We start from the raw sequence: 14,736 nt of genomic DNA, 5'->3' as shown, positions 1-14,736 counted from the left end.
GAAGGGCTCCCCGCGGGGCTCGGCTGGGTCCCGCAGCCGCTCCCGCCCCCCGCCCAGGGCTCCCCCCGCACCGGCCGCTCCGCCGCCGCCTCCTCCTCCTCTCAGACGCGGCCGGAGCGGCCGGTCCAGGGGCCCCGTCCCCTCCGACACGGCCGGCTGCGGGACCGGCCGGGACGGCACCGCACCGAACCGCGCCGCCCTCCCGCGCCTGCGCGGCCCCCGCGGGGGGTTGGGGGGCGGCCCCGCCGCGCAGACCCCGCCCCGCTCCCCTTCGCCCCGGCCTCGCCGTGCGTGGCGCTGCGGGGGCAGGGGCAGGCGCGCGCCGGCCGCCTCCCCTCCCCTTCGCGCGCGTCCCCGCGTCCGTCCGTCCGTCGGTCGGTCGGTCGGTCGGTCGGTCGCGCGTGGGGCGGGCGGGCGCCTCCCCGCAAAGCCGCGTCGCTTCTCGGCGGAGCGGCCGGGCAAGGCAAGGGGGTGGAGGGGGTGGGGGGGGGGGCATGGAGAGCCTGCTGGAGAACCCGGTGCGCGCCGTGCTGTACCTGAAGGAGCTGACCGCCATCGTGCAGAACCAGCAGAGCCTCATCCACACCCAGCGCCAGCGCATCGACGAGCTGGAGCGGCGGCTGGACGAGCTGAGCACCGAGAACCGCCACCTCCGCGGGCAGCAGCCGCCCCCCGCCGAGCCGCCCCGCGGCCCTCCCGCGCCCGAGCAGCCCCCGCCGCCGGGCCAGCCCGAGCAGCTCCAGCACCACCAACAGCTCCCGGCGCAGCAGCCGCCGCCGCCGGCGGGCAAGCAGGCACCGGCGGGGCCCGGCGGCAGCGGCCGGGCTGCCGGCCACCAGCACCCCCCTGCCCAGCCCCACCAGCACCCCGCCGAGAAGGACGGCAAGGAGAAGGGCTGCTGCGCCGCGCTGCTCCAGCACAAGACCCCCCAGGCCATCGGCAAAGGCGTCCTGAGCCGCAGACCGGAGTAAGTGAGCAGAGGGAAGCGGCGGGCAGGGGGAGCGGGTGCGGAACGGGCTCTTAGCCGGGCCCGGGTCCGAGAGGGAACTGGGTTATACCCCCCGCAGCCATGCACGGGGAGAGGCAGCGTGTGGGTGGGTGGGGAATCCCTCCCTCCTTCCCTCCGTGCTTTCTCGGGGAGAGCAGGCAGAGTGCAGCGGGGAGGCAGGGTGCTGCTTCCGAGAGGCGTCTGCCTCCTGGTTCACCACCTTTATTGTCGTGTACAAGTGTCCCTGGCCCGTTCGAACGCACTCGGGCTGCTCACCCGCCGCGCTTACACACACAGCGTCGTGCCCTCATCGTCTGTCAGAAATAAGTAAGTCTTTGGTCAAAGATGAGTGCGGTTTAGCCAAGCATTTCAAAGGACAGCAGCGTCGTGGCAGCTTCTGTTTGCCTTCAGTTGCCGGTATCTGTCAAAAAAACCCCCCATCATCCCTGGAATGAGCTGGGATTTTCCTCATGTAAGGGCTCCAGGGTACGCATTGTGTTGCACAGGGTGTAGGTACGTTCATGGAGATACAGATGCTGCACATATGTTTGACATTTGGGATGCTTATCGTGTGTGGGTTGTCATTATTATTATTATTATTATTATTATTATTATTATTATTATTATTATTATTATTATTATTATTATTATTATTATTTTGGCGTGAGGCACCTGACACTGATCTAGCTCTCCAAAAGGACAAAGTATTTTTTGCTGGTCTTTCCTCTTCAGTTAAGAAAGCATGACTACTAGTACTGCATACTGATAATGGTCTATGTGCATGCATGTATAGTAAACAAGAAGGAGCATTCCAGCACTATAGGTGGTGGAAGAGGCTGCTATTGAAGAATCACATTTTCTTGGATTATGTATCCAGTATATGCCATCAGTTCACTAGCTGGTAATTGCAACTGCACTCAGTAATTTCCTTTGTTTAGGCACTTGGAAAGCAGGGGAATGTTTTTTCAGTTGAAAGCCAGAGATAGTGAAGTTAGAAAGAAAAGGAGTGTAGTTTCTGATGTGGCTTCTTATATGTAAGAAAGAAGCTAATATAAGTAGTGAAACTAGATCGGAATTTCTTTCCTAGAACGAACTTTGTTGTTTTGGTTTTAGTAATGTCAAAACAAATGAAACAAGTTAACAAATCTTTTGGTTATAGTAATGTCAAGACAAATGAAGTACACGGCACACTGTACAGCCCAAAACATCCTTCTTGTCTTTTTTGACACTTTAAATGAAAGGGACCTTTTTCTCTCATGTTTGTTTTGGGTGCAGAAGCGTAGCTACAACATGGAGCTGGATTATCGGCCGTGTAAGTAGTTACACCACTTCATAATAGCTAAGCACCTGTCATGTGATACTTTCAAAATCAGTGGAGAAATTACTATTGAAAGAAATGCTATTAAAGGAATATGTACTCTCAAGTCGTGCTTAAATCCCTAAAGGCAGATCCATACTTCTAAAATACTGCACCGTGAGACTCACTTTTGCAATCACAACTTAAAGAGGTGAGTGGGCTACTCAGAGTATTAATACAGGTTTCAAGCTTTTGCAGGATCTGGCCCATATTCATCATGCAAGAGATGGAATTTTAAAAAGATGTAGGGCCAGATCCTGAGCTCAGTCTGATTGGTGTAAATCCAGAACAGCATAGTTTAAGTCACTAAAGTCAAAGCAGTAAGAAACTCATATAAAAATGCAGGATCGACCTTGTTTTTTTCAGTAGTGAATCCCTGCAGTGAAGGCTCTGTAAGAAACATCATATCAGCAAGGGCTTTCCTTTCTTCTGAACAGAGTTTCTTACATACGTCATTACACAGATTGAAGAATCAGTTTCTATGCCTAAGTCTAAATACCTCGTTCTTATCTGAGTTTCTTTTTTGCAGCGGGTTTTGATTGGGGGAAGAACTGTGGATTTTTTTTCTCCATACCAAGATGCACAAAGAGAAGTGCATTAGGAGCAGAACTGATGGCTGGTGTATCATATGATAATCTTTATATTTCAGATGGATGGATGGATGGATGGATGGATGGATGGATGGATGGATGGATGTAGCCTTTTTGTGGAAAGTCAGAGCTGCTGCTGGGGATAACAGAGCAATCCCTGCAGCGCTCTTCACTCAGGAAGATTAAAATAGACTGCTTCTGTTTCCTTCTATAGTTTAGGCAAACAAAAGTCTTTGTATAGAAAAGGAAATATGAGAGATGCAAAACAGTCTATATTTTTCACTCCTGCAGGTCCTTTTTCTTCCCCTCCCTTGATTGTATTTACTGAGTTTTATCCTCTCTCATGTCTGACTGTTATAAGGAAATCAAAGAGACTGCAAAATCTAACTTAAAGGCAACTTTGATGGAGTGGAGCAGAATCTTTTGCTTCCTATTAAAAGCATGCCCAATATCCCCTATGATTCAGCCGGCCAAGAGTTTTATTTTTGTTTTCGTGTGACAACAGGGCACATACACTTTATTACCTACACAGCTTAGGTATCTGCACTGTCTTCCTTCCTCCCCACATCTAAACATGTTTTTCTCTCTATTATAACTCCAGAAAGTCAATGTTACCTTATTTTTTCTCTCTTACCCAAGAACGTAGGAACTGACCATTCACTACAGAAAATGGCCACTTGAAACAGAACAGAAATTATATTTTAACGTGACAGGGTGTGGTGGCTGAAAGCAAGGGTTAAAGCAGCACCCAGGCAGTGCCTGACTATCACTGCCCAGTAATGGAATTTCATCTGCCTCTCACTAAACAGGAGATGATGGCAGCATGTTTAAGTGTATTTCTGCTGGCTCTTCTCAACTCAGACCCAGCCCAGGGATTTTGCTCATTTTGAGTCAGGTTTGAGGGGTTTTTTTGCAGCCCATTTCACCTCAAGCCCTGGATAGAATTGAAATTGTGAGCTTTTTGACATGTGTGACTATTCTTGTCAACTGGGGCAGTTTTCTGTAAGGGGCTCAGAAGAAAAACAGCTGAAGCGTCTTTATTATTTTAATGAAAAATTTGGTCTTATTTCCGTTGTTCACTTAAAAAAAAAAAAAAAAAAAAAGATGAGGTTTGTTGTTTTTTTAATCAAAAAAGCCTGCATTTTAGAAGGGAACAAAATCAAGCCCATCTGTAGAAAGGGAAGAATTCCTTAGTTCTGCAGAGGCCCACTCATTTCTGCTGTATTTGGTTGTGTGAGAAAGGTAGCACTGAGCTTACCTATGAAAGGAGAGGCAAGGAGAAAGATTTTTGCAGAGGTTCTCAACAAGAATTAGGCTGATTATTATTCCGCAGCATCTGTCTCTTTCTACCTTAGGAGTCTATTGCATAACAGAGCTTTAAAAACAAAAAATAAGGTCATTCGTCATGGAATGTTTTGCTTCAAAAATACAGGTTGCTGAATTAGCATAGCTTAGATCACCCTTGCTAGGCAGCCTCTTGTCTTAAGGGACCGTCCCAATGTGTTGTCAAATCCTCCGAGTATAAATTTTCCTTCCTTCCTTCATCAGAATGCTACCTTCTTTGCCAGCCCTTCAGTGAGTGTCAGGGAAATGCCACAGGGTTGAATTTAGCAGATAAAGTCTAAATGGCCCAAATCCTGCTGGTTTTTATCAGTGAAACTCGCAGTAGGAGCTCTGCCTATGGAAGAACTTCAGATTTTGAAGCATTAGCTGGAAAACTCACTTTGATAAATACAATTAGAATAATAGCTAATAGTCTGTTATAGTTCCTTCCATCAGAGGACATGGGTGCAATTTACAAACATTCTGCATTGAAGTGGCATTAAAGTCTTCTTCAACAGTGAAAACAAGACATAGAGATGGTATTTGTCTAGCATGACATGAAGAATCTGAGTACTGCCTTTAAATTATTAGCCTGTGTTTGCTCTACAAGGTATCTCCTCATGCAAAACAAACTCTTGGAACTCTTGGAAGACATTTTCTAAAATCACATTTTCCGAGAGGTCTTAAAGTGCATTTGGATTTACATTGGGCTGAAATCTATTTAATTGATTTTATTTTGTGTTGGTTTGGGATAGGATTTTTTGCCTTAGCAATGAGGCAAATTTGAAAAGACAACGTTAGAGTCACTTAGTTGCTGTTGTGGTCTGAGGCTGCTGTATTTTTGTTCAGTTTCAAAACCTCAGTTACGCAACTTTAAAATGAAGATATTGCATATGCAGAGGTGCTAGTTTCCATAATTCCTCTGTTTAACTATGCATTAATGTTTTATTCTATAGATTATCTCCAGGGTAAAGGCATTAGACAAAATCCCACTAATTTCAATGGGTACTAACAATAACTGTAAATATTATTGCTTACTATTAACATATTTTGCTATATTTGCGCATTGCACCAGCACAAAAAAAAAAAGAAGAAAAAAAATAATAGAACAATTCTGAATGGCTTGTGTACCCCAGATACCCATTTCTTTCACTTTGGGTGCACAAGGAATGCCACATTTGCCCTCTGCTTTCATTCTTTCAGATTTCCCCCAGCCTGTTTCAAGGTTTACCCCCCTTCAGCTTTCACGCACCAGCAGTAGTTGCATTGGTGCTGCCCTGGGTTCTGTAGATCCCTGCTAGCAATGGACTCTTTCAGCATCAGAAGTTATTTGGAGTGCTGTAAGCTGGGTTCAAATGATGGAGGTCTGCACTGGCATAGCTACACAGATGCTAAAGGCCTGCTTAAATGATTTTGAAACAAAGAGCATAATATGGGAGGAAAAAAGAAACTAGACTCTTTGTGACTAAGTCCCATTTGAAGATGTATCTGTACTGGTTCAGTTCACATGGCAATCAGCCTAAGACATACTTTATGCCATGAACACACCTGCGTTGTATCTACAACATATCTTATCTGTCTGTCTGTCTGTCTGTCTGTCTGTCTATCTATCTATCTATCTATCTATCTATCTATCTATCTATCTATCTATCTATCTATCTACCTACCTACCTACCTACCTACCTACCTACCTACCTACCTACCTACCTACCTTCCTTGGCCTGTAAAATCCCAGGCAGAGGAATATGGAATTGATGATTCACAATAATACTTCAGAAGTAACAGATGAAGCACGAGAAGGAAATGGTCTCAGTTTAGGAAGGGCTCAGGATGAAGTTCTAGGTAGAAAATTCCTGAGTAAAGACGCCATGAGGAATCCCACCCACACGGGTAGCACCTTAGGATGAGGGTGCATAAAGTCCTGGCTAGAGCAACATAGCATCAAGGCTGAAAATACTGTTGTGGGAAATCTCACTGGTGGGATGAGAGCCTCAGGAAATAATAAGGAAGGAATCTGTGTGAAATACTACCTAGCTGGTGCTTTGGATAGATACTACCCATGTATCTGTATCCTGAGCCCAGTTAGAGCAGTATCTGGAGAAACAAAGACTCATCTGAATCTTTTAACAAGAGAAGCCAGGAGCTGAAAGCAGCAGCAAAATAGGTAAATTTTTTCATGCTTAAACGAGGATGGATGCAAATGCAGTATTTTGTTTTTCTGATAAGATGGTAATATTTTTATGTTGCTCAGTTGTATGTTCAGTTGCAGCTGGACTTCTCTGGTGGCAAAGGTACCTTTCTTGCATATGCTTTGTATTGGCCCATTTGTTGTCACTTCCCAGGCAGATCCAAGGTAGTGGGGTCACATGGCAACACTGTTAGCATTCAAAAGAATCTGCATGTGGCTACTTGGAAGAGGTATAAAAGGAAACATGTCCCAAATGAATAGGTGTTAACAATGTCCTTGAGAATTCCTGCCAGGGACTCAGTGCCAGGTGGCACTTGGGCTGGGTGTCCCGTTCTTTTGTTCTTTGCAGCACATACAGTGTGGAAGGACACCCATTGTTCTGAGATTGCAACAAGCAACTGATACGTCCATGTCCTTTATAAAATGATGCACACACAGAAATATACAATTTAGGCATGGTTCATACAGTTTAAACATGCAGCAAGGGTTACTTATATGAGGCATAGACTGTACACATTCTCACCTACCCCATATTTGGAATTACTAGCACTTATAGTCAGAATAAGCCAAAGAAATCTAGGCTAGGGATGCTCTTCAAGTCCTTAGATGGTGCCAGACCAGAGCCTGTCAGCTAGAAGTCTGGTCTTCTATTAGTTATGGCTTCTACCTACTCATTCAAAAAAAGTGTTGACATGATAAAATGAAGTACACTTCTGCAAGCAAGAATATCTCTAGAAAAACAGATGTATTAGATTGTACAAATTCTCTAGTTTTGTTTTGTTTTTTTCCTTCTGCCTTGGAATCCGAGTATAAACAGCAAAAAAGAGCTACTGTCTCTCTACCTTAATCCTTCTGTAGGTAGGGTTTATTAATCTGCTTACCTGTCTTTTTTTCCCTATAAATGCCTTGTTAGGTTGCTTGTTTTCTCCTCACTTTCCTAGTTCAGCAGCAGTGGTTTATTTCTCTTTTTCCATTCTTGGTTATGAAACCTTTTATTGTTTCTCCCTTAGGAAAACATTATTGAAAGCCAGAAATATTCTTCTGTTTAACGGATGGAAAACATTTCATTTGTTGTAAAATTACCTGTAGCCTGTGATTGTTACTTGGTCCACATTCCACGGAGTCATTTAAGAGCAAATAAGGAAAAAAGAAAAGAGTCATTTACGAAGACAGAGCCTGACATATGACAATTTTTCCTTTCTTTTCCATACTTTTTTTTTTTTTGTAGGTATTTTTTTCCCCTGATAGAGGTGTATCTTGAGACAAACTAGTAATTTTTTGCATTCATCTATTCTGGAGTTTGTAATTTCATTTAGCTAAGCTCTAGGTGAGAGAATGAGAGTCTTGACTATTGGATTTCTTCTGCCCAATGGTTCTTGCTAAGATCTCTTAGTTACAGCATTGGACTAACAGCCTTAGGATCAAAGTTTAATTCCTTCTAAATGTATTTTTAAACAAACTTGTGATGCTGGACAGTCCCTTTCAACTCTCTCATTTTAAGATCTGTAGCAAAGCAGTTGGAGATGTGTTGCTACAGGTAAGAGTGGACATATAGATCAGGAATGATCCTTTTTATAAATTTCAACATAGGAAGCAGCATAAAGCTTTTGTCATTACTTACAATGTGTACTGCAAGGCAATATGTGTATTTGCATATAGAAGAGAGAATGCATTTGCATGGGCATTTATCTACAGTAAGTGTCTAGGAGCAAAGTTGAACCAGCACCTAGTTTCTGTGCTTTTTTAAGTACAGAAAAGCAAATTGTCAGCTGGAGGACATCATCGTATCTGTACTGATGTCAACATAGCCATGACAATTTACATCACCTGAGGATCTGTAGCAGTATTTGTGTATCTGTCCTCACACACAAAACACATAGATCCACTAGTGTGAATGAGTGTTGACAATAGCAACGTATAGCAACTCATTGCAGAAATAACAGTGAAAAATGTGAACACCATTAAGCAACATTCTGATTCTTCATATAATAGGTTTGTAATGTTTTCTTAAGGTATTTATTAAAATAAGATGGTAGGAGTTTTGTTCCTACAGGGTTGTAAAGATCTATTTGCTCCATTTAATGATGTTTTTTCTTTTCTCTACCCTGTGCATGCACCTTTAGTCTGCTTCTCACACAGGTATTATTTTTATTGGTTTTGCTAAGATTATATCCATTGATCATCTGTTATTTTCATGTGCTTTGAGGTTGCACTTTCTGAGGGGGATAGAAGGGGATCAATACTTTCCATGATTTAGACACAGCTAACAGGCGACATTTTGGTGAAACTGGAGTGAGTTTGAATAAGAAATTAAAAATGACGAAGCTTATCCTTCCTGCCTTCTTCTAGACGAAAACAAGGGGGTCTATGAGCTGCAAAGCTAATGAAACTTGGCTTCCAGAAGATTTGTGTCACAGTTACATTTTCTGATGCCTAACAAGATATGAGTTGTGATCTAAGCTTCTCATGGCATTGAGGCTTTTATAACATGTCTCTCCAACATGGAGACTTCTGTGTGGAATAATGGCTTTGGTTCACTCAGCAGTCTTTCCCTCAGTGGAGAACTTACAAAGTTTTCTCTGTTACACACTGTCAGCTCTTCTCAGGGAACTCGTAAGAGGTCAGTATATCTGAGATCACTCAAAATTAGTTAATGCTCACAGTGGGATCTGCAATTAAAGTGTAGGAACCAACATAGACACACACACTCACACAGAGAAATAGAGAGACACATATGCATAGAAGGAAAAAAGACAAGATTATATGGTCAGAGAGAACAAATTTTGCTTAGGAACCCCATTAATAAAGACCAAGTCCTAGATAATTTATTTGTTCTTATTTAGCTCACTAGTATATCAAAATGGCTGAACAGTCCGCTCCAGATCTGTGACCCTTTCTTGGAGCTGGTGTTCTTTGTGTAATAGCCTCTAAGAAGTCTTGGAATATTAAAGTTATAAAGATTTGGGAAATTACTGTAGGAGTTCAGGGGGCACCTAGGTGGAGGTTTACCATTGGCAAATGGGGTCTGTTGCTCCTCTTTGCTTTACATAGGAAGCTGGTGGAACATCTTAATCCATCTGCCAACATTTGCACGGGCATAGGCTGATGATGAGACAGTTGCTACTAGAGAGCTTAATTTATATTTGCTGAAACACACTAAAGCGTCTGTGTCATTCTCAAGAGTAGTAGAAACTTGACATTGAAATTATTATAGATCTTAAGGAGGCTTGGGATTTTCTTTGGGTTTTGCTGTACTTTGGACATTTGTTCAAATTCTGACCTTTCTATTAAAATTCGGGACCTTGCTGTATATCTTTTTGTCTCTGTGACGTCAATTTCCAGGCAGTCCTCCAAGATGGTTCACACTATCCTGCTCCAGTGGGAGAGTTGCTCTGACAGCACCTCCTTCAGCCTCAGCATCCAGCATCTCTGTGATGCTGTGCCTGGATAGGCAGTGCCTCCATGGAACATCCTTGGATCTGCCTCCTAGAGCAGTTTGGTCTTGGTCCTGAGGTTCTTAACAGGCTTCATATGTGATGGCATTTTCCAGATAAGCGGGTGCCTCTTCAGTTTTATAGAGGTTATTGCCTTTCTTTTGACTTCAGTTACGGAACCAAGCCCAGAACTATCTTTCCTTGCTTTTGCCCCTGTGTGAGGAATACTGTTTCTCTTCTACAGCTCTACAGTCAGTTCAGAATTCTCACAAATGTCCTTGCCTTTCATTTGCTTGTTTTTAATATGCAAATTCCCAGCAGGACACCAGTAGATTGCCTGTGTTTGCCTAGCTACTCACATGGCCCACTCCACCACAGTAACTGAGTATCTGGAGTTGTCCTGAGAGCCCATGCTGGTATCCATGCACACTAGACCACTAACCTTCATCTGAAATAGCAAGAATCTGAGGCATCTCCTCCCTTTCTCTGAGCATTCCCTGCTTCTCAGGCCAATCACCTCTCTTCAATAAGGTTGAAACCTTTCTTCTATAACGTATTGTGGCAATATATCTAAATCTAGTCAGACTCCTAATGCAGACAAACTGCACGGCTCTGATCAGTAATTTCCACTATTTTACAATCTAGCTAAGTATAAGAGCCAGTTCTGTTACCACTTAGCTGTAAATCTGAGTGTCTGAACTTACTTGACTAAGGTGGCTTCAAATTTGAAGAGACATAACACTCAAAGTAACTTCTGATGTTATGGATTTTCTTGAACTGTCTTCTGTCCCACCACTGGAACTAGTTAGTTTTAGTTAGCTATTAACCTGTTAGATTTTGTGCATGCTTGCCATGGCAGTCATTTGGGATGGCACCACCAACTGCTGTAATGTTTCCCCCAAGAATTCTTTATTACTTGTTTGGGAAAATACTGATCTTCATGTTAGCTGTAGCAACATCCGCTGCTGGTCCCTTGTTTCTGCCAAGAAAGGAGTGAGTTTCTCATCTTTGTCAGGCTGAATACATAAATACCGACTTCACTAGACATGCTCTTACTGGAGCTATTATACCACCTTTATCACCTCATTTGCCATGACTCTTACACAACCAAGCAGATAGGGAGTAAGAGATTGTATCCTTGATAGATGAAAAGTATTGGCAAAGAGTTTCAGTCTCAGACACTTAAAGGTATTTAGCCTCCCAAAGGTGGAACAAAGAATCTCCTCATTTTCAAGGGAGGGACCAGACTTCTGACAAACTCCATTTGCTTTCAGCAAGTTATTTTACAGGTAGGCAGAAGAAAGGAAATGCTGGTGACAGAGGAAGAGGGCAAAGAGAGGATGAGAGTTGTCTACAGTGTGTCTCTACTCTCTGCTAAGGGCAACCCTCCGGCTGGTTTTAAGTCCCTGTTACCCTGCTCTTCAAATCCCAAGCCTGAACGCGTGGCTGGAACGTTGCTTCAGGACTACATCCCAGTGGTGTGCACATCTGCTGCTCCTCTCCAAAGTCTCTGCAGTAGTCATAAGACAGGGTGTGCCATACTTCTGGGTTCTGCAGAGCTTGGCTGCGCAGGGTGATATGAGCTGCTGGGAGAGAGACCAGCAGTGGGGACCGGAAAGGCCTCAGGGGAAAATACAGAATGCAGGAGGGCTGGGATCCCCATAACTTTATCCTGCAGAGGCTGTGAAGTTTTGGAATGCCTGGTTCGTTTATGTGTGCAAGTGTAATTATGCTTTGGTGTACCTGTGGGGGGAAAAAATAAGAGGGGTTTATGTTCTACTTTTACGAAGCCTCTTACTCAGGATAAATTAATAATAAACAGCACACACTTAACAATTCCAGACTGATTGAAGCCACCTCCCCAGTAGGCAATTCCTGGTCTTAAGGAAGGAGCCCCAGAGTGTATGTGACTAGTTCTCATCACTGTGGGATGGAAGTTTTATCAGATCTCATAAAACAATTAAGTTTAACCTGGTTGGACAGTGTCTGGGAGATCTTTAAGAAATACCCAAGTGCTAGAAGAGAACAGTGAAGTGTTTCTGCAGATAGCATAATTTTCAGGATGTCTCTGCCTAGCATTAGCACTTCTTTGAAATTAGATGTTGGGGGCCTTGACCATCTGTGTCTCTTTGCACAAACAGCAAGGGTGTTATCCCTCTTCACATGCTGATGTAAAATTGTCATCATATTCCTCTCACTATTTGCTTAATTGACAACATGCCCCTTTCTTCATAGTGTTCTTCTTGTGAAGTTATTTTCTTTTGTGTGACAGGGGTTTGAGATGCTAGCAAATCCTCACTGAGCAATTTAGATCCCACTACCTCAAGCACAAATGATAATATGACTTAAAAAGCATAAGGAATCAGGGCCATTCTCCTGCTGCAGTTTTTTACAAGGTTTCATTGCAGGCTGCTATGTCCAGCTCTCACATCTCACACCAGAAATAGCCACATTTCAGAGATGAGCACATACACACAGTAATGCTATGTTTTCTGAAGTGCTTTGGGAAGTAAAGTATGTATTCACAAGCAGAATATTGTTAGTGTATGTCCCTACCAGTATTTAAAAGTACAGCAAGTAGCAAGTATGTAAACTTTGGCTGTAGGGCACTTCTAACCATGGCGAGATCTTGCTGCAGGATGGATGACAGAAACACCATGCAAAAATAGGTGGCAATAATAGTAATAGAAATATTAATAATACCATCTCTTCTGCGTTACTCTTTATTGATATACCATTTAGTACTTACATAGGTAGTCCTCATTTTACAGAAGAGGATGAAGACATGGACATTTTTTTGCTTGAGTTCACCCCGCTAGTCAAAGCCGAGAGTAAAACCTGTGTCCCAGGGCTCTGATCTGTCAAGCAGGCTACAGTGCCTTAAAAGAAGGAGACAAACAGGATAAAATGTGTTAAATGTTATGAGGTGATTTCTATGCCATAAATAACATTGCTCTAAATTCTGAAATCTCATTAACTCCCTGGAAAAAACTGATATCAGGAAGAGTTTTGGCTAATTAAAGTTCTGTAACATGGCCAAAAATCCTTAACAGCCATTTTAGGATTGGTATCAGTTACATACACTAGAAAGAAAGAGCAGTGGAGGCTGGAGATAAAATTGAGTATTGAATTTGAGGAGGAATTGAGACACATGGTTTCAGGTTGGCAGGGCTGTGAACGTGTATTGCATGCAAGTCCAGCAAGGTTCACAAAAGCAGCTAGTCCAGCAAGAAAATGTATCAGAGTAAAAAAGAGGTATAAATGTATTAGTATAAGAAACCACACATGCATGGTGGAGCATTTTGTTTCTTGCAGCAATTAAGAAGTTATGAATCACACAGAATGATGAAGAAGGCAGGTAGCAAGAGCAGGTAGGTTAAGAGTCTATAGTTTGTGCTGTTTCAGTCTGATTTGATGGGAGAAAGCTCCGCAAGCACATGGAAGGCACCAAAAATACTCCTCTTGTGGGAGCAAAAGGAAAAGCCTCCCACAGAGGCAGGCACTGCATGTGAGCTAGGGAAGCGGAAAGTAATTATCACATCTGTGCATGTGAATAAGGTGTCATAGTATCTTCTCCAAAAACCACAGCCTAGCAAGACGCAGTTTCTTCTTCCCACAGCTAAATTTTCCCTCCCCGTTCTCCTTTTAAATACAGAGCCATACTGGGGTCTGCTGCCTCCATCCCCTCCTCCCCTGACACAGTCACAGCAATTCATCACCAAGTCATGCAGATGGTCTCAAACTCTTCCTCTGTCAAATTTTTTCTGCCTTGCCCAAGAAGAACTCATGCATGACTGACATGTGTGGCTTAATGGTTCTGAGCTGAGGTTTTGATTGCTGGAAGTAAGAAGAGCATTTGTGTTCCCCCATTCCTCTTGTGATACAGGGCTTGATGGTAATAATGCCTCATTAGCTCAGTCTGATTAGCTATTACCTTGGGGACATCACTTTGATGTCCCGTACTGCCTGTTTTTTCATTAAGTATTGGGGTAAGTCCCAGTGTCTTACAAACCCGAAGGGTGCTCTTTGGCATGCTTTTGTGTATGCATTGAGAAGGGGGACACTCTGGGAATTCTTATGCAAATTGACTACGTTTCTCACAGTCAAGGGGTGCATTCAGTATAGACCTAGGTTGCATTTGGTAATCGCAGAGCTGGCAAGGGAAATCTGGAACAAGGGTAAGAATGCCTTCAGGATGTGAATGAGCCTTGGATGTTTCTGGAATTCCTTCCCCTTACCAGCAAAGAGCTACTTATGTTGGTAACTTTCTCCTCTCAGCTTGTACTGTAGCAGTATACTGATTTCCTCAATTTGAAAGAACTCAGAGGATGAGGACATCACTCCCTCTTCTGTTTTCTTCCAGGTCTATTTTATATTTCTCCATTCTGGTTTTATTTGCTGCTGTTTTGAATTCCCTGAGAGGATCACTAACCAGAGGCACAATTAACTGATCCCTTGGGACCGACTATGGCAGTAGTTGGAGATATGTTACAAAAATTAACTAAAATATGCCAGATGAAATGATATTACTCTATGGCTACTCCTTATTGAAGTAATGAAGAAAAGTTAGGACCTGAGTGACTCCTGGTAGCACAGCAGCATTTGCAGAGATATCAGCAAGAATAAAACTGGTATTCTTGGAGCTCCTCTCCAAACTTCACTGGTTCCTTTGAGACAGGACCACCTGTTCATCCTTACTTAGCTCACCTTTGTTCCCCTTTCTCATTGGCAGTTACACTCTCTGTTTCCCCCAAAACCTCCATTCTACAGCACTGCTGTGAGAGTAGAGTAGGTGGCAGCAACACCACAATGGCAGAATATGAATACAGCACTACTGAGAGGAGGCTGTGATGAAG

The 14,736-nt window shown here is 43.4% G+C and overlaps 1 protein-coding gene across 1 annotated transcript in view; it reads left to right on the top strand.

Moving 5' to 3' along the window:
* Nucleotides 1–494: 494 nt before the first annotated feature.
* The window catches only part of IQSEC3 (IQ motif and Sec7 domain ArfGEF 3), a 100,323-nt gene continuing 86,081 nt past the window's right edge, over nt 495–14,736 (top strand). The window contains exon 1 of the mRNA XM_051641773.1: nt 495–967. Coding sequence (XP_051497733.1) covers nt 495–967 — 473 coding nt within the window. The remainder of the gene's footprint in view (nt 968–14,736) is intronic.

The sequence above is a fragment of the Apus apus genome, chromosome 1 (assembly GCF_020740795.1).
Source record: "Apus apus isolate bApuApu2 chromosome 1, bApuApu2.pri.cur, whole genome shotgun sequence".
In the NCBI taxonomy this organism is placed as follows: domain Eukaryota; kingdom Metazoa; phylum Chordata; class Aves; order Apodiformes; family Apodidae; genus Apus; species Apus apus.
The sequence above is the reverse complement of the archived record's forward strand: the minus strand, read 5'-3'. Positions and strand labels throughout refer to the sequence as shown.